The following is a 20447-nucleotide window of genomic DNA, read 5'->3' on the forward strand; positions in this document are numbered from 1 at the left end:
GGGGTGGGGCAGGGGGGGCCCAGGCTGCAGGGGGGAGGGGCAAGGGGGTGTTGGGCTGCATGGGAGGGCGGGGCAGGGAGTTGCCAGGCTGCAGGGGGCAGTGTGGGGGTGGAGCAGGAGGGCGCCGGGCTGCAGGGGGTGGGGTGGGGCGGGGGGGGCAATGCAGGGGGGTGACAGGCTGCAGGGGGGCAGGGCAGGGCAGTGGGGCCCCAGGCTGCCGGAGAAGGGCCTGACCTCCCCCCGCCCACCCCCCCAGACACCACGCGGCCGAAGCGGGAGTACGAGGTGGACGGGCGGGACTATCACTTCGTGGCGTCGCGGGAGAAGATGGAGAAGGACATCCAGGGCCACAAGTTCATCGAGGCCGGGCAATACAACAGTCACCTGTACGGGACCAGCGTCCAGTCCGTGCGCGAGGTGGCCGAGCAGGTACGGGGAGGCGGGGGGGTCAGATGGGGGAGGGGGGCACGGCAGAGGGGGGCAGCGGGGAGAGGGAGGGATGGCAGAGGACGGGGGAGGGGGCAGCGGGGGGAGGGAGGGACAGCAGGGGAGGGAGGGAAGGACGGCAGAGGACGGGGAGGGGCAGCGGGGGGAGGGAGGGACAGCAGGGGATGGGGGAAAGGGGCAGCGGGGGGAGGGAGGGGCAGCAGAGGATGGGGGAGGGGCAGTGGGGGGAGGGATGGACGGCAGAGGATGGGGGAGGGAGGTAGCGGGGGGAGGGAGGGACAGCAGAGGATGGGGAAAAGGGGCAGCGGGGGGAGGGAGGGGCAGCAGAGGATGGGGGAGGGAGCAGCGGAGGAGAGGGGAAGGGACGGCAGAGGACTGGAGAGGGAGCAGCGGGGGGGAGGGAGGGATGGCAGAGGGGGCCAGCGGGGGGGTCCATGGATGGCTGATGACACCCCCCTCCCCTGCAGGGCAAACACTGCATCCTGGACGTCTCGGCCAACGCCGTGCGGCGGCTCCAGGCCGCCCAACTCCACCCGATCGCCATCTTCATCCGGCCCCGGTCCCTGGAGAATGTCCTGTGAGTATGGGGGCTGGGGGCGGAGTCTGAGATGGTGGGGGCGGGGGTCTAGGTGGGATCAGGGGGCGGGGTCTGAGATGATTGGGGCAGGGTCTAGGTAGGATGTGGGGTCTGAGATGATTGGGGCGGGGGATCAGGGGGCGGGGTCTGAGATGATTGGGGGCGTGGTCTAAGTGGGCTGTGGGGGTGGGGTCTGAGATAATTGGGGCGGGGTCTCTAGCACTCTGCCCCAGCCGGCGGCCGCCAGTGGGCGCTGGCGGGTGAGCGTGGGCTGGGCGGCTTCGCACCCGTCCTGGGTTCTGCGTCCCGCAGCCCATGGGGCCGAAATCCCCCCCCCCTTCGTTATCCCCGAGGCCTTTAATCGCCCCCTTTTGGGGGGGGCAGGCAGGAGCGAAGTCTGACGGGTGTCCATGTGTGTCCCCCCCACACACAGGGAGATCAGCAAGCGGATAACGGAGGAGCAGGCGCGAAAAGCCTTCGACCGAGCCATCAAACTGGAACAAGAATTCACAGAGTGCTTCTCGGGTAGGTGTTGTCCCCCCCCCGACCCCCCCAGCTTCCCGGGACGTTCCCGCTGTCCCAAACTCCTGGGACGGGGGGACACGGAGGCCGCCGGCTCCCATGGGCGTCCTCAGATCCGGGGCGGAGATTTCCCCAGCCTGGGTGGGTTCTCCGGGGCTGGACGGTTTTTTCCCCACCCCATCTCGCCCCGTTCATGGGCGCCGACATTTTTCGGCGCCGGTGGGGGCTCACGCCCGCCCCTGCCCCAAAGCCCCCGCCCCAAATCCGCCCCTCCCTGTCCCATTGGATCCCTCATGGGAGGAGGCGGAGGTGAGCTGGGACGGGGGGGACGCAGCAGGGAGCTGCCTGTGGGTGCCCCGGCCCTATTGACCCTGTGCCGTGTGTCCCCCCCGCAGCCATCGTCGAAGGCGAGAGTTTCGAGGAGATCTACCACAAAATCAAACGGATTATCGAGGAACTTTCGGGGCCGTACATCTGGATCCCGGCCCGGGAGAGACTTTAGGGACCTCCCCGTTCGGTGGGAACTGCGGCCCGACCCAGAACTGAGCCGTTCGCTTTCTTTTCGGGGAGGAGGTTTCGGGGGCGGGGGGGGGGAAGGGATCCGGTCTATTTCTTTCTTCTTCTCCTTTCTGGGTTTTTTTTTTCTCGCAATCCTTCGCCTGGCTCCTTCCCCTCCCCCCTCCAGCCAAGATCCGCTCCCGTCTCTTTGCACCCAGGAAAAGCGCTCTGTGCATGCTTGTATTTTTTCGAGAGGTGTTGGCTTGTGACGTCTGCGCTTCTGGCATTTTGCTTTCGATCCCCCCCCGTCCGCCCCCCATCCCCATCAGATCCGGACCCTGGGATCCAATCGAGGAGATGCGTGAAGGACCGGAAAGGGGGCGGAGGAGAAGAAAGGAACGAAACGCACCGAGAAAAAATGAAGAGAAGGGTGGAGCAAAAGCGCGTCTCTGGAGGATCGGAAAACCGGATTTCTTGGGCAAAAACTATTCCGCCCGCCGAGATGAAAGGACACCCGGTTTCTTTTCGGAGTGGGATCGACCCCAGATTTGGCGCGTTCTTTGGAGGGGCAAACGAGCGGCCTGGAAGGATAAAGCAGGGAAAACGGATTAAAAAACAACCAACTGCTTTGAGGCTCTTTATTTATTTTTTGCTTTCCCGGCCGGGGACAGAGGAGAAAATAACCCACGATCCTCCTTTATCTTTCTACCCACCCGAAGGGAAACTTTCTTTTTAAACCAACGCGGGAAGGCGCGTCGGCGAGAGACACCCGATGGCCCTGTCTCCAAAAGGCAGGCGCTTCGCCCCTCTCCCCCCGCCCGTGATGTTTCCAGACGGATCGGACCCATTCTTTTCCTTTCCTTTTTCTTTCTCAGTACGGTTCATCTCCTTCCCTTTTCGGCGCATGGTGGCTTTAAAAAAACCAAACAAACGAAAAAGCAACAGGAAAACGTGACAAAAAAAATGAGCATTTTGCTGTTCGGCAATTTCTATTTTTCGTTCCGGGCGGAGAAAAGACTCGTGGGGGGGGGGGTCCGAAACACATTTTCGACGTTCTGTGAATATTTCTTTTTTTCTTGGGGTCATAGCGAGTATTTCGGTCTGGCTGTGCGTGATTGTATGAAACTGGGGATGGGTGGGCGGGGAGATGTCAGACGGTCCTTCCTTTTCTCGTTACAGGCATTTTCGTTGGGACATGTTCTTAATTATGACGATGCTGCTTTCTTTCTTTCTTTTTTTTTTTTTGTATATAAACTCCAGCTGGCCACAGAGACCCTTGCTAGAAAAAAGACCTACCGGTGAATTTGGGGTGAATTTGGGTATGGGGTTGCCCCCCTCCCTCCTGCCCCGGGGCAAGGGGGAAAGGCGGGGGGGGAGAAAAGAAAGGGGTAAGGGATGATCAGTAGGTACCGAGAAACAGGACCAGCTGAGTATCATGGTGAGAGCGGGGTGGGGCTGGGAGCCAGGACTCCTGGGTTCTCTCCCCGGCTCTGGGAGGGCAGTGGGGGCTGGTGGTTAGAGCAGAGGGGCCTGGGAGCCAGGACGCCTGGGTTCTCTCCCTGGCTCTGGGAGGAGAGTTGCGTCTCGTGGTAAGAGTAGAGGAAGATGGGAGTCAGGACTCCTGGGTTCTCTCCCCGCCTCTGGGAGGGGAGCAGGGTCTGGTGGGTTAGAGCGGGGGGGGGGGGGCTGGGAGCCAGGACTAATGGGTTCTCTCCCGCAAATGCACTTTCTTGGCCTCTGCAGTCACCATAACCCATCCCCAGGGCGGCGCTGTTTGCAGTTAATACCCCCAGGACAGCCGGACAGCCGGACGCCCCTCCACCCCTCCCCAAGTCAGGAGACAACTGACCAGCCAGCCTCCCGTCACCCTGGGCCCCGTCTCTCCTGTACTTCACGCGGGTGAAGCAGGAAGCATTTGGGGGCGGGCAGGAATTCCCCCCTGGGGGCGCATTGACCTCTGGGGCTGTTTCAGGTATAGCGACTGGGGGGGTCTCTTTCCTACAGGGGTCTGGGAATGGGGGAGGGGGGGAGAAAAGAATATTTTGCATAGAAATATTATTACCACCGGCAGAGAATTAAAACGGACAATATATATATATATATATATATCTACCCAATCGTTTCACACTGTGACTTTATATTTGCATACAGAGAGACAGAGCTGGATGTGATTGTACTGGGGGGCTGGGAGCCAGGACTCCTGGGTTCTCTCCCCGGCGCTGGGAGGGGAGCGGGTGCTGGTGGGTCAGAGCAGGGGGGTCTGGGAGCCAGGACTCCTGGGGCCTCCCCCCGGCGCTGGGAGGGGAGTGGGGGCTGGTGGGTTAGAGCGGGGGGGCTGGGAGCCAGGACTCCTGGGTTCTCTCCCCGGCTCTGGGAGGGGAGCGGGGGCTGGTGGGTTAGAGCAGTGGGGGCTGGGAGCCAGGACTCCTGGGTTCTCTCTGCAGCTCTGGGAGCAGCAGTGTGGCACTGTAGCCACCACGAAGGTAAGGGGCCCTATTGGCCCCCAGGGGTCTCTGCCTGGCTGGGAACGTGCCTCCCCCAAAGTCTGGGCTAGGCTGGGGGCTCCTCCCCTCCACCCTCCACCCACGTTGTCCCAACTATAATACTTCCTGCCCCCGACCCCCTATGTCTGACCTGGGGAGGGGGAACTGTATATTTTTGAGGGCGTGGGGGGGGGAAGTGTTCCAGGGTCTGGGCGCCCTCCCCATCCTGCTGGTCAAGGATTGAGGAGGGAGACAGAACTAATGAGCTTGGCATGGAGGGGGGATTGCACCAGTTGGGGGCAGATGGGCCCAGATTTTGGGGGGGAGACTCCCCAGAGCCCATTGACCACAGTTTGGGAGGGTGTGTGTGGAGAGACTGGGGGGGAAGGGTTTGGGGTTCTGGGGTATCACGTGGCTCCCCTCCCTCACCCCAAACAGCGAACACTACCCCCAATGCTCTGCCCTCAGCATAACCCCAACAACCAACCGTAACCCCCACTGCTCTACCCTCACTGTAACCCTAACAACCAACCCTACCCCCAATACTCCGCCCTCACTGTAACCCCAACACCCAACCCTACCCCCCAGTGCTCCGCCCTCACGGTAACCCAAACAACCAATTGTGCCCCCAATGCTTGACCCTCACCGTAACCCAAACACCCAGACCTACCCCACAATGCCCTGCCATCACCGTAACCCTAACAGCCAACCCTACCCCCAATGCTCTGCCCTCACCGTAATCCCAACAACCAACCGTACCTCACAATACTGTGCCAACATTGTAACCCAAACACGCAACCCTATGCCCCAATCCTCTGCTCTTACCGTAACCCCAACATCCAACCCTACCCACCAATGTTCTGCCCTCGCCGTAACCCGAACACCAACCCAACCCCACAATGCTCTGCCCACATTACAAACCCAACAACCAAACCTATTCCTCAATTCAATGCTCTGCCCTCACAGTAACCCTAAGAACCAACCCTACCACCAATGCTCTGCCCTCACCACAACCCCTACCGCCAACCCTATCCCCGAATGCTCTGCTGTCACTGTAACCCGAACACCTTACCCTAGCCCCCAATGCTCTGCCCTCACCGTAACCCCAACACCCAACCCTACCCGCAGTGCTCTGTCCTCACCGTAACCCCAACAGCCAACCCTACCCCCAATGCTCTGCACTCACCATAACCCCTACAATCAACCCTACGCCAGAATGGTCTGCCATCACCGTAATTCCAACAACCAAACTTACCCCCAATGCTCTGCCACTACCATAACCATAAAACCCAATCCGACCGCCCAATGCTCTGCCCTCACCGTAACCCCAACATTCAACCCTACCCAATTATGCTCTGCCCTCACCGTAACCCCAACAGCCAACCCTACCCCCAATACTCTGCCCTCACCGTAACCCTAAGAACCAACCCTACCCTCCAATTCTCTGCCCTCAACGTAACCGCAACAACCAACCCTACCCCAAATGCTCTGCCTTCACCAAAACCCCAACATTGAACCGTACCCCCAATACTCTACCCTCACCGTAATCCCAACACCCAACCCTGCCTCCCAATGCTCTGCCCCCGTCGTAACCCCAACAACCAACCCTACTCCCAAATGGTCTGCCCCCACCGTAACCCCAACAACCAACCCTATGCCAGAATGCTCTGCCCTCACCGTAACCCCAACAACCAACCCTATGCCAGAATGCTCTGCGCTCACCGTAACCCCAACACCCAACCCTACCCCCAATGCTCTGCCCTCACTGTAAACCCAACCCCCAACACTACCCCACACTGCTCTGCACTCAACGTAACCCTAAGAACCTAACCTACCCTCCAATGCTGTGCCCACATTGTAACCCCAACACCCAACCCTACCCTCAATGCTCTGCCCTCACCGTAACCCTAAGAACCAACCCTACCACCAATTCTCTGCCTTCATCGTAACCTCAACAACCAACCCTACCCCAAATGCTCTGCCCTCACCATAACCCCAACACCCAACCCTACCCGCAGTGCTCTGCCCTCACCGTAACCCCAACCCCCAACACTACCCCCCACTGCTCTGCCCACATTACAAACCCAACAACCAAACCTATTCCTCAATCCAATGCTCTGCCCTCACAGTAACCCTAAGAACCAACCCTACCGACCAATTCTCTGCCCTCATCGTAACCGCAACAACCAACCGTACCCAAAATGCTCTCCCCTCACCATAGCCCCTACAATCAACCCTACGCCAGAATGCTCTGCCCTCACCGTAACCCCAACAATCAACCCTACGCCAGAATGGTCTGCCATCACCGTAATCCCAACAACCAAACCTACCCCCAATGGTCTGCCACTACCATAACCATAACACCCAACCCGACCGCCCAATGCTCTGCTCTCACCGTAACCCGAACACCAACCCAACCCCACAATGCTCTGCCCACATTACAAACCCAACAACCAAACCTATTCCTCAATCCAATGCTCTGCCCTCACAGTAACCCTAAGAACCAACCCTAGCGCCCAATTCTCTGCCCTCATCGTAACCGCAACAACCAACCCTACCCAAAATGCTCTGCCCTCACCGTAGCCCCTACAATCAACCCTAGGCCAGAATGCTCTGCCCTCACCGTTACTCCAACAACGATCCCTATGCCAGAATGCTCTGCCCTCACCATAACCCCAACAACCAACCCTACCCCATACTGCTCTGCACTCAATGTAACCCTAAGAACCTACCCTACCCTCCAATGCTGTGCCCACATTGTAACCCCAACACCCAACCCTACCCTCAATGCTCTGCCCTCACCATAACCCTAAGAACCAACCCTACCACCAATTCTCTGCCCTCATCGTAACCTCAACAACCAACCCTACCCCAAATGCTCTGCCCTCACCGTAACCCCAACACCCAACCCTACCCGCAGTGCTCTGTCCTCACCATAACCCCAACAGCCAAACCTACCCCCAATGCTCTGCCCTCACCGTAACCCCAACAACGATCCCTATGCCAGAATGCTCTGCTCTCACCATAACCCCTACCGCCAACCCTATCCCCGAATGCTCTGCTGTCACTGTAACCCGAACACCTTACCCTAGCCCCCAATGCTCTGCCCTCACCGTAACCCCAACACCCAACCCAACCCTCAATGCTCTGCCCTCACCGTAACCCTAAGAACCAACCCTACCCCCCAATTCTCTGCCCTCACCGTAACCTCAAAATCCAACCCTACCCGCAGTGCTCTGTCCTCACCGTAACCCCAACAGCCAACCCTACCCCCAATGCTCTGCACTCACCATAACCCCTACAATCAACCCTACGCCAGAATGGTCTGCCATCACCGTAATTCCAACAACCAAACCTACCCCCAATGCTCTGCCACTACCATAACCATAAAACCCAATCCGACCGCCCAATGCTCTGCCCTCACCATAACCCCAACATTCAACCCTACCCAATTATGCTCTGCCCTCACCGTAACCCCAACAGCCAACCCTACCCCCAATACTCTGCCCTCACCGTAACCCTAAGAACCAACCCTACCCTCCAATTCTCTGCCCTCAACGTAACCGCAACAACCAACCCTACCCCAAATGCTCTGCCTTCACCAAAACCCCAACATCGAACCGTACCCCCAATACTCTGCCCTCACCGTAATCCCAACACCCAACCCTGCCCCCCAATGCTCTGCCCCCGTTGTAACCCCAACAACCAACCCTACTCCCCAATGGTCTGCCCTTGCCGTAACCCCAACAACCAACCCGACCCTCCAATGCTCTGCCCCCACCGTAACCCCAACAGCCAACCCTATGCCAGAATGCTCTGCGCTCACCATAACCCCAACACCCAACCCTACCCCCAATGCTCTGCCCTCACTGTAAACCCAACCCCCAACACTACCCCACACTGCTCTGCACTCAACATATCCCTAAGAACCTACCCTACCCTCCAATGCTGTGCCCACATTGTAACCCCAACACCCAACCCTACCCTCAATGCTCTGCCCTCACCGTAACCCTAAGAACCAACCCTACCACCAATTCTCTGCCTTCATCGTAACCTCAACAACCAACCCTACCCCAAATGCTCTGCCCTCACCGTAACCCCAACACCCAACCCTACCCGCAGTGCTCTGTCCTCACCATAACCCCAACAGCCAAACCTACCCCCAATGCTCTGCACTCACCATAACCCCTACAATCAACCCTACGCCAGAATGGTCTGCCATCACCATAATCCCAACAGCCAACCCTACCACCAATGCTCTGCCCTCACCGTAACCCCAACAACGATCCCTACGCCAGAATGCTCTGCCCTCACCATAACCCCTACCGCCAACCCTATCCCCGAATGCTCTGCTGTCACTGTAACCCGAACACCTTACCCTAGCCCCCAATGCTCTGCCCTCACCGTAACCCCAACACCCAACCCTACCCTCAATGCTCTGCCCTCACCGTAACCCTAAGAACCAACCCTACGCCCCAATGCTCTACCCTCACCGTAACCCCAAGAGCCAACCCGACCCCCCAGTGCTCTGCCCTCACCGTAACCCCAACAGCCAACCCTACCCCCCAATGCTCTGTCCACACCGTAAACCCAACAAACAACCCTACCACCAATCCTCTGCCCACATTGTAACCCCAACACCCAACCCTACCCCCTAATACTCTGCCCTCACCGTAACCCTAAGAACCAACCCTACCCTCCAATGCTCTGCCCTCACCGTAACCCAACATCCAACCTTACCCCCTATGCTCTGCCCTCACCATAACCCCAACAGCCAACCGTACAACCCAATGCTCTGCCCTCACCGTAACTCCAACATCCAACCTTACCCCCTATGCTCCGCCCTCACCATAACCCTAACAACCAACCTTACCCGCAATGCTCTGCCACCACTGTCACCCTAACAGCCAACCCTACCCCGCAATGTTCTGCCCTCCCCATAACCGCAACATCCAATCCTACACCCAATGCTCTGCACTCACCATAACCCCAACATCCAATATGACCCCCCAATGCTCTGCCCCCACCATAACCCAAACAGCCACCCTACCCCCAATGCTCTGCCACCACTGTAACCCTAACAGCCAACCCTACCTCCCAATGCTCTGCTCTCACAGTAACCCCAACATGCAAGTTTACCCCACAATGCTCTGCCCTCACCGTAACCGCAACATCCAACCCTACCCTCCAATCCTCTCCCCTCACCATAACCCCAGAAGCCAACCCAACCCCCCAATGCTCTGCATTCACTGTAACCCCAAGAGCCAACCCTACTGCCAATGCTCTTCCCTCACCGTAACCCCAACAACCAACCCTACCCCCGAATGCTCTGCTCCCACCGAAACCCCAACACCCAACCCTACCCGCAATGCTCTGCCCTCACCGTGACCCCAACAGCCAAACCTACCGACCAATGCTCTGCCCTCACCGTGACCCCAACAGCCAACCCTACCCACCAATGCTCTGCCCCCATCGTAACCCCAACAGCCAACACTACCCCACAATACTCTGCCCACATTGTAACCCCAACACCCAAACCTTCCCACCAATGCTCTGCCCTCACTGTAACCCCAACACCCAACCCTACCCCCCAATGCTCTGCCCTCACCATAACCCCAACAGCCAGCCCTATGACTCAATGCTCTACCCTCGCTGTAACCCCAACAGTCAACGCTATGCCAGAATGCTCTGCCACCACCGTAACCCCAACAACCAACCCTACCCTCAATGCTCTGCCACCACTGTAACCCCAACAGCCAACCCTACCCCCAATACTCTGCCCTCACCGTAACCCCAACAGCCAACCCTATCCCACAATGCTCTGCCCACATTGTAAACCCAACAACCTACCCTAACCCCCAATGCTCTGTCCACACCGTAACCCCAATAAACAACCCTACCCCCAATCCTCTGACCACATTGTATCCCCAACACCCAACCCTACCCAGTAATGCTCTGCCCTCACCGTAACCCTAAGAACCAACCCTACCCTCCAATGCTCTGCCCTCACCGTAACCCCAACATCCAACCTTACCCTCTATGCTCTGCCCTCACTGTAACCCCAACATCCAACCTTACCCGCAATGCTCTGCCCTCACCATAACCCCAACAGCCAACCGTACAACCCAGTGCTCTGCCTTCACCGTAACTCCAACACCCAACCCTACTCCCCAGTACTCCGCCCTCATCATAACCCTAACAAACAACCTTAACCGCAATGCTCTGCCACCACTGTCACCCTAACAGCCAACCCCGCCCCGCAATGTTCTGCCCTTAACTTAACACTAACATCCAACTTTACCCCACAATGCTCTGCCCTCCCCGGAACTGCAACATCCAACCCTACCCCCAATGCTCTGCACTCACGGTAACCCCAACATCCAATATGACCCCCCAATGCTCTGCCCCCACCATAACCCAAACGGCCAACCCTACCCCCCAATTCTCTGCCCTCACATTAACCCTAACATCCAACCCTACCCCCAATGCTCTCCACTAATGGTAACCCCAACATCCAATACGACCCCCCAATGCTCTGCCCCCACCATAACCCAAACGGCCAACCCTACCCCACAATGCTCTGCCCTCCCCGTAACCGCAACATCCTACCCTACCCCAAATGCTCTGCCCTCACCGTAACCGCAACATCCAAACCTACCCCCAGTGCTCTGCCCTCACCTTAACCCTAACACCCAACACTATCACCGAATGCTCTGCCCACACAGTAACCCCAACATCTAACTTTACCCCCACAATGCTCTGCCCTCACCGTAACTGCAACATCCAACCCTACCCCCAGTGCTCTGCACTCACCGTAACGCCAACAGCCAACCCTACCCACCAATGCTCTGCCCTCACCATAACCCCAACAGCCAACCCTACGACTCAATGCTCTACCCTCACCGTAACCCCAACAATTAACGCTATGCCAGAATGCTCTGCCATCACCGTAACCCCAACAACCAACCCTACCCTCAATGCTTTGCCCTCACCTTAACCCTAACACCCAACACTACCACCGAATGCTCTGCCCACACAGTAACCCCAACATCTAACTTTACCCCACAATGCTCTGCCCTCACCGTAACCGCAACATCCAACCCTACCCCCAGTGCTCTGCACTCACCGTAACGCCAACAGCCAAAGTGACCCCCCAGTGCTCAGGACTCTCCGTAACCCCAACATCCAACACGACCCCCAATACTCTGCCCCCACCGTAACCCCAAAATCCAACCCTACCCCCGAATGCTCAGCCCTCACTGTAACCCCAACACCCAACCCTAACCCCAATCTTCTGCCCTCACCGTAACGCCAACATCCAACCCTACCCCCCAATGCTCTGCCCCCACTGAAACCCCAACACCCAACCCTACCCGCAATGCTCTGCCCTCACCGTGACCCCAACAGCCAACTCTACCGACCAATGCTCTGCCCTCACCGTAACCCCAACAAACAACCCTACCCGCAATGCTCTGCCCTCACCATAGCCCCAACACCTAACCCTAACCCCCAATGCTCTGCCCTCACCGTAACCCTAACACCCAACCCTACCCCCCAATGCTCTGTGCTCACAGTAACCCCAACAGCCAACACTACCCCACAATACTCTGCCCACATTGTAACCCCAACACGGAACCCTACCCACCAATGCTCTGCACTCACTGAAACTCCAACACCCACCCTACTCCCCAGTACTCCGCCCTCACCGTAACCCTAACACCTAACCATACCCTCCAATGCTCTGACCTCACCATAACCCCAACAGTCAACCCTACGACCCAATGCTCTGCCCTCGCCGTAACCCCAACAATCAACCCTACGCCAGAATGCTCTGCCGTCACCGTAACCGCAACATCCAACCCTACCCCCAGTGCTCTGCACTCACCGTAACCCCAACAGCGAAACCGACCCCCCCAATGTTCAGCCCTCACCATAACCCCAACATCCAACACGACCCCACAATGCTCTGCCCACATTGTAACCCCAATACCCTACCTTACCCCCCAATGCTCCGTCCACACCGTAACCCCAACAAACAACCCTACCACCAATCCTCTGCCCACATTCTAACCCAAACACCCAACCCTACCAGCTAATGCTCCGCCCTCACCGTAACCCTAAGAACCAACCATACCCTCCAATGCTCTGACCTCATCGTAACCCCAACATCTAACCTTACCCCCTATGCTCTGCCCTCACCATAACCCTAACACCCAACCATACCCCTCAATGCTCTGCCCTCACCATAAACCCAACAGCCAACCGTACAACCCAATGCTCTGCCCTCACCGTAACTCCAACACCCAACCCTACTCCCCAGTACTCCGCCCTCACCATAACCCTAACAATCAACCTTAACCGCAATGCTCTGCCACCACTGTCACCCTAACAGCCAACCCCGCCCCGCAATGTTCTGCCCTCACCTTAACCCTAACATCCAACTTTACCCCACAATGCTCTGCCCTCCCCGGAACTGCAACATCCAACCCTACCCTAACCCCAACATCCAATACGACCCCCCAATTCTCTGCCCCACCATAACCCAAACAGACAACCCTACCCCCCCAATGCTCTGCCCTCACCATAACCCTAACACCGAACACTACCTCTGAATGCTCTGCTCTCACAGTAACCCCAACATCGAAGTTTACCCCACAAGGCTCTGCCCTCCCTGTAACCGCAACATCCAACCCTACCCCCAATGCTCTGCACTCACCGTAACCCCAACATCCAATACGACCCCCCAATGCTCTGCCCCCACCATAACCCTAACAACCAACCCTACCCCCAATGCTCTGCCCCCACCATAACCCAAACAGCCAGCCCTACCCACAATGCTCTGCCACCACTGTAACCCTAACACCCAACACTACCGCCGAATGCTCTGCTCTCATAGTAACCCCAACATCCAAGTTTACCCCACAATGCTCTGCCCTCATCGTAACCGCAACATCCAACACGACCCCCCAATGCTCTGCCCCCACCGTAACCCCAACAGCCAACCATAGCCCCAATGCTCTGCCCTCACCGTAACCCCAAAATCCAACCCTACCCCCCAAATGCTCTGCCCTCACCATAACCCCAAGAGCCAACCCGACCCTGCAGTGCTCTGCCCTCACTGTAACCCCAACAGCCAACCCTACCCCAATGCTCTGCCCTCACCATAACCCCAACACGCAACCCTACATCACAATGCTCTGTCCACACCGTAACCCCAACAAACAACCCTACCCCTAATGCTCTGCCCTCACCGTAACGCCAACAGCCAACCCTACCCCACAATGCTCTGCCCTCACCGTAAACCCAACAGCCAATCCTACCCCCAATGCTCTGCCCACACCATAACCCCGACAGCCAACCCTACCGACCAATGCTCTGCCCACACCGTAACCCCAACACCCAACCCTACCCCCTAATGCTCTGCCCTCACCGTAACCCTAAGAACCAACCCTACCCCCAATGCTCTGCCCTCACGTAACCCCAACAGCCAACCCTGAGAACCAACCCTACCCTCCAATGCTCTTCCGTCACCGTAACCTCAACTCCCAACCTACCCCCCGAATGTTCAGCCCTCACTGTGACCCAAACACCCAACCCTTAACCCCAATGTTCTGCCCTCACCATAACCCCAACACCCAACCCTACTCACCAGTACTCCACCCCTCACCATAACCCTAACACCCAACCATACCCCTCAATGCTCTGCCACCACTCTACCCCTAACAGCCAACCCTACCCACCAATGTTCTGCCCTCACCATAACCGCAACACCCAACCCTACCCCACAATGCTCTACCCAGATTGTAACCCCAACACCCAACCCTACCCCCCAATGCTCTGCCCTCACCGCAACCCTAAGAACCAACCTTCCCCTCCATGCTCTGACCTCACCGTAACCCCAAAAGCCAACCTACCCCACAATCCTGTGCCAACATTGTAACCCAAACACTCAACCCTACCCGCCAATCCTCTGCCCTCACCGTAACCCCAACATCCAACCCTACCCCACAATGCTCTGCCCACATTGTAACCCCAACAAACAAACCTACCCCTCAATGCTCTGCCCTCACCGTAACCCCAACAACCAACCCTACTCCCCAATGCTCTGTCCTCACTGTAACCCCAACAACCAACCGTATTCCTTGTCACGGACCCACAGATCGTGCCCACTCTTGGCCCGTGCGGTCCGTGAGGGGTGCCCCTTTTAGTGAGACAGCCCTTCTTGGGGGGTCCACACTCTCTCGGGGTCAGGCCCCTCCACCTCCTGGATCCGCACCTCTCGGAGCCCTAGCACACCTGTTTCTTGCCGTGGGCCCCCTCAGGGAGTCCACTCGCTCTGGACCCCCCGGGCCTCCACCCCCAAAGGGGTTGATGCCACCCTGTTCTCTGGATCAGAGTGACTCTCAGCCAGCATAAAACAGGAGGGTTTATTGAGAGTTGAACACAGCACAGGAAACTCTCAGGGCCTCAGGCCTGGCCTCCCTCAGCCCAGCACACCCCAGTCTCTCTGCATCCAGGTGGGCTCTGCCTGCTCCCCCTCTCCAGCTCAGAGCCCCCCTTTGCTCCCAGCTGGGCATCTGAGATCACCGGCCCCAGGCCCCGCCTCTGTCCATTGTCTTCTCTCCAGGTAAACAGGGTCGTAAACCGGGGCCTTCTCTCCTCACTTCTGTCCTCTGGCTGGAACCGGCTGGTTAGGTCACTGGGTCCTCACTCTGCAGCCCATTGTCCACCCACTGGCCAGAACCGGTTGCGTCTCCTGAGCTGGGCCTCCGGGTCACCAGGTCACCGGTCGCTGGGGTATCCATCCTCCCGGCCATCGGCTGGGTCCCCACGTCCTCTCTACGGTCCTCTGTAAAACACACTCCCTGTCCCCTCACCTCGTTAAACCAGTAGCACCCAGGGAAACCGAGTCCCACCCCCTCCGCATGCAAACCATTGAAACTCTACAGAAAACAAGAAAACCCCCCACTTCGTCACACTCCCCAATACTCTGCCCTCACCATAACCCCACCCCCAACCCTACCCTCCAATGCTCTGCCGCCACTGGAACCCTAACAACCAACCGTATCCCCCCAATGCTCTACCATCACCATCACCTAAAAACCAACCCTACCCACCAATGGTCTGTCCTCACCGTAACCCCAACAACCAACCCTATGCCCAATGCTCCGCCCTCACTGTAACCCTAACATCCCACCCTATCTCCCAGTGCTCCGCCCTCACCATAACCTCAGAAGCCAACCGTACGCCCAATGCTCTACCCTCGGCATAACCCCAACAACCAACCCTACGCCAGAATGCTCTGCCCTCACCGTAACCCCAACAACGAACCCTTCCCCCCATGCTCTGTCACCACCGTAACCCTAATAGCAAACCTTACTCCCCAATGCTCTGCCCTCTATGTAACCCCAACAACCAACCCTACCACCCAATACTCTGCCCTTGCTGTAACCCCAATGATGAACCCTACTCCCCAATGCTCTGCCCCCACCTGAAGCCTTACAACCAACCGTATCCCCCAATGCTCTACCATCACCATCACCTAAAAACCAACCCTACCCACCAATGGTCTGTCCTCACCGTAACCCCAACAACAACCCTATGCCCAATGCTCCGCCCTCACTGTAACCCTAACATCCCACCCCTACCTCCCAGTGCTCCGCCCTCACCATAACCTCAGCAGCCAACCGTACGCCCCAATGCTCTACCCTCGGCATAACCCCAACAACCAACCCTACGCCAGAATGCTCTGCCCTCACCGTAACCCCAACAACGAACCCTTCCCCCCATGCTCTGTCACCACCGTAACCCTAATAGCAAACCTTACTCCCCAATGCTCTGCCCTCTATGTAACCCCAACAACCAACCCTACCACCCAATACTCTGCCCTTGCTGTAACCCCAATGATGAACCCTACTCCCCAATGCTCTGCCCCCACCTGAAGCCTTACAACCAACCGTATCCCCCAATGCTCTGCCACCACCGTAACCCTAACACCCAACCCTACCCACCAATGCTGTGCCCTCACCATAACCCCAACAACCAACTGTACTCCCCAATACTCTGCACTCACCATAACCCCAACAACCAACCCTACTCCCAATGCTCTGCCTTCACCATAACCCCATCCCCAACCCCACCCTCCAATGCTCTACCCCGACTGGAACCCCAACAGCCAACTCCACCCCCCAATGCTCTGCCCTCACCGTAATGCCAACAGCCAACCCTACCCCCCACTGCTCTGCCCACATTGTAACCCCAACAACCAGCCCTACCCCCCAATACTCTGCCCTTGCCGTAACCGCAACGGCCAACCCTACCCTCCAATGCTGTGCCCTCACCGTAACCCTAAAAACCAACCGTATCCCCCCAATGCTCTTCCCTCACCATAACCCTAACAACCAACCCTAGCCACCAATATTCTGCACTCGCCGTAACCCTATCCCCCAACCCTAGCCTCCAATGGTATGCCCCCACCGTAACCCTAAAAACCAACCCTACCCCCCAATTCCCTGCCCTCACCGTAACCCCAACACCCAAACCCTATGCCCAATGCTTCGCCCTCACTGTAACCCTAACACCCCACCCTACCCCCAATGCTCCGCCCTCACTGTAACCCTAACACCCCACCTTATCCCCAATGCTCTGCCGTCACCGTAACCCCATCAACCAACCGTAACCCCATCAGCCAACCCTACCCCCAGCGCTCTGCCCCTCACCGTAACCCCAAATCCCAACCCTACCCCCCAATGCTCTGCCCCTCACCGTAACCCCAACATCCAACCCTGCCCCCCAATGCTCTGCCCTCACCGTAACCCCAACACCCCACCCTACCCCCAATGCTCTGCCCTCACCGTAACCCCAACACCCCACCCTACCCCCAATGCTCTGCCGTCACCGTAACCCCATCAGCCAACCCTACCCCCAGCGCTCTGCCCTCACCGTAACTCTAACAACCAACCCTCCCCACCATGCTCTGACCTCACCGTAACCCCAATATCCAACCCTACCCCACAATGCTCTGCCCACATTGTAACCCCAACAAACAAACCTACCCCCAATGCTCCTCCCTCACCGTAACCCCAAGAACCAACCCTACCCCCCAATGCCACCATGCCTCTCCGCCAGCCCAGAAAACAGCCTCCCACACTAAGTAGACTCTTATCCCCCAATTGAGACTGACTCTCTGCCTGTCCCTTGAAAAGCAGCAGCCCCTGACTCTCTGGTACCGGCTGATGGGGCCTCCAATTTAGCTGGGAGTGATGGGAAAAAAACCCGGCCCGCCCCCACCCCGAGGGGTGCTGAGCACATAGTATCACCCCCCGACCCACATATTGGGTTAACTCCTCCCCTAGGTGCAGTAAAATGGGCTCTTACAACATGGGGTAACTAGCTGGGATTCTGGCTCTGGGAGGGGAGGGGAGTTGGGTCCAGTGGTTACTGGGGGGGTTGAGAGACAGTACTCCTGGGTTCTCCCCCCCGGCTCTGGGAGGGGAGTGGGGGCTGGTGGGTTAGAGCAGGGGGGCTGGGAGCCAGGACTCCTGGGTTCTCCCCCCGGCTCTGGGAGGGGAGTGGGGGCTGGTGGGTTAGAGCAGGGGGGCTGGGAGCCAGGACTCTGGGTTCTCTCCCCGGCTCTGGGAGGGCAGTGGGGGCTGGTGGATTAGAGCAGGGGGGGCTGGGAGCCAGGACTCCTGGGTTCTCTCCCCGGCTCTGGGAGGGGAGGGTGTGTGTGCGTGCTGGGAGTCAGAACTGATTATTATTCTGTTGCGTTTTATTCCGCCCCCCCCCGCCCCCGCCCCCGCCCCCGCCAAACAAGATGTTACGTTTATTTTAAAGTCACAGAAACTTTATTAAAATAGAAGGAACAAAGATATAATAAAGCAAGCGACGCAAAGAGACGAGGAGATTATTTTTTAAAAAAGTTAAAAATAAAAATAAAAATTCAAGCGACCCAGAATTTACAAATGATGCTTCTTTATCGTTATTGGTTGAAACCTGCCCCCACAATGAACCCCACCCCCTGTGCTTCCTGCCCCACAGCACCCCCTAGCGCCGCCCTGGGGCCAGCCCCGCCTACCAGGGGAGAGCGCCCCCTGCTGAGCCCCCCCGCCCCGTTCCCTGCCCCACAGCACCCCCTAGCACCGCCCTGGGGCCAGCCCCGCCTGCCAGGGGAGAGCGCCCCCTGCTGTCTTGTCCATGCATTGTAAGTGGGATGTTGGGGTGTCCCTGCCCCACCTTGGGCTGATGTGGGACTGAAGGGGCAGGGAACTGGCCCCCGGCCCCATTTTCCGAGCTCAGTGACCCGCGGGTAGTGCTTGGCCGTGAATCAGTCACTTATTAAGAACTTTATGTACCTTGCTGGGGATGAAGGCCTGCAAACCTGGGGGGGGGGAGCGGGGCGGGGAAAACAGCTCCATAGCGGGGTGAGCATGGGGACAGACAGATAGCGGGGTGGGCATGGGGACAGGCGCAGGGCTGGCTCCAGGGTTTTGGCCGCCCCAAGCAGCCAAAAAAAAAAAAAAACTACCGCGATCGTGATCTGCAGCGGCAATGCGCCGAACAGCTGGACGTGCCGCCCCTCTCCGGAGTGGCCGCCCCAAGCACCTGCCTGGTAAGCTGGTGCCTGGAGCAGGCCTGGACAGGCGGATAGATAGCGGGATGGGCATTGGGACAGATGGATAAATAGCAGGGTGGGCGTGGGGCCAGAGAGAGCGGGGTGGGTATGGGGACAGATGGATAGATAGCGGGGCAGGATGGGAACAGACGGATAGATAGCGGGGCAGACATGGGGACAGGCAGATAGATAGTGGGGCTGGATGGGAACAGGCGGATAAATAGCGGGTGGATATGGGGACAGGCGGATAGATAGTGGGGCGGGATGGGGACAGGCGGATAGATAGTGGGGTGGACAGGCGGATAGATAGTGGGGCGGGATGGGGACAGGCGGATAGAGAACGGGACGGACATGGGGACAGGCGGATAGATAGTGGGGCTGGATGGGAACAGGCGGATAAATAGCGGGGGTGGATATGGGGACAGGCGGATAGATAGTGGGGCGGGATGGGGACAGGTGGATAGATAGCGGGGCGGGATGAGGACAGGCAGATAGATAGCGGGCAGGCATGGGGACAAGTGGATAGATGGTGGGATGTGATGGCGACAGGTGGATAAATAGAGGGGTGTACATGGGGACAGGCAGATAGATAGTGGGGCGGGATGGGGACAGGTGGATAGATAGCGGGATGGGATGGGGACAGGCGGATAGATAGCAGGGCGGGGCATGGGGACAGTTTCTCCATGTCTCGGGCGCACGATAGCAGGTGGGTGCAGTCCCCCTCTCCCCCTCCCCCGCGTTCCCTGGAGCCTCGCGACCTGCAGGGGACGACTCGAGCCTGCAGGGAAAGGGATCTGCCAGAGCTCCCAACCAAGGGCCCATCTACCCTGGCGTCCCGCCTCCTCCCTGGGGTCCTCTCCGGGAGAGCAGTGGGGGCTGGTGGGTTAGAGCAGGGCGGGCTGGGAGCCAGGACTCCTGGGTTCTCTCCCCTGGCTCTGGGAGGGGAGTGGGGGCTGGTGGGCCAGAGCAGTGGGGCTGGGAGCCAGGACTCCTGGGTTCTCTCCCCAGCTCTGGGAGGGGAGTGGGGGCCGGTGGGTTAGAGCAGGGGGGGCTGGGAGCCAGGACTCCTGGGTTCTCTCCCCGGCTCTGGGAGGGGAGTGGGGGCCGGTGGGTTAGAGCAAGGGGGGGCTGGGAGCCAGGACTCCTGGGGTCTCTCCCCGGCTCTGGGAGGGGAGTGGGGGCCGGTGGGTTAGAGCAGGGGGGGCTGGGAGCCAGGACTCCTGGGGTCTCTCCCCGGCTCTGGGAGGGGAGTGGGGGCTGGTGGGTCAGAGCAGGGGGGCTGAGAGCCAGGACTCATGGGTTCTCT

The 20447-nt window shown here is 58.4% G+C and overlaps 2 protein-coding genes across 2 annotated transcripts in view; one reads left to right on the plus strand and one right to left on the minus strand.

The window, feature by feature from the left end:
* Positions 1-2982, plus strand: part of LOC101944806 (disks large homolog 4) — a 9691-nt gene extending 6709 nt beyond the window's left edge. Inside the window, 4 exon segments of the mRNA XM_065570554.1 lie at positions 257-429; positions 915-1024; positions 1458-1549; positions 1942-2982. Coding sequence (XP_065426626.1) covers positions 257-429; positions 915-1024; positions 1458-1549; positions 1942-2048 — 482 coding nt within the window. The 3' untranslated portion in view covers positions 2049-2982.
* A 15875-nt stretch (positions 2983-18857) lies between these two features.
* The window catches only part of LOC101944539 (uncharacterized), a 7355-nt gene continuing 5765 nt past the window's right edge, over positions 18858-20447 (minus strand). Inside the window, exon 6 of the mRNA XM_065570399.1 lies at positions 18858-18907. Coding sequence (XP_065426471.1) covers positions 18858-18907 — 50 coding nt within the window. The remainder of the gene's footprint in view (positions 18908-20447) is intronic.

This window comes from Chrysemys picta, chromosome 16, assembly GCF_011386835.1.
Source record: "Chrysemys picta bellii isolate R12L10 chromosome 16, ASM1138683v2, whole genome shotgun sequence".
NCBI classification, from domain to species: domain Eukaryota; kingdom Metazoa; phylum Chordata; order Testudines; family Emydidae; genus Chrysemys; species Chrysemys picta.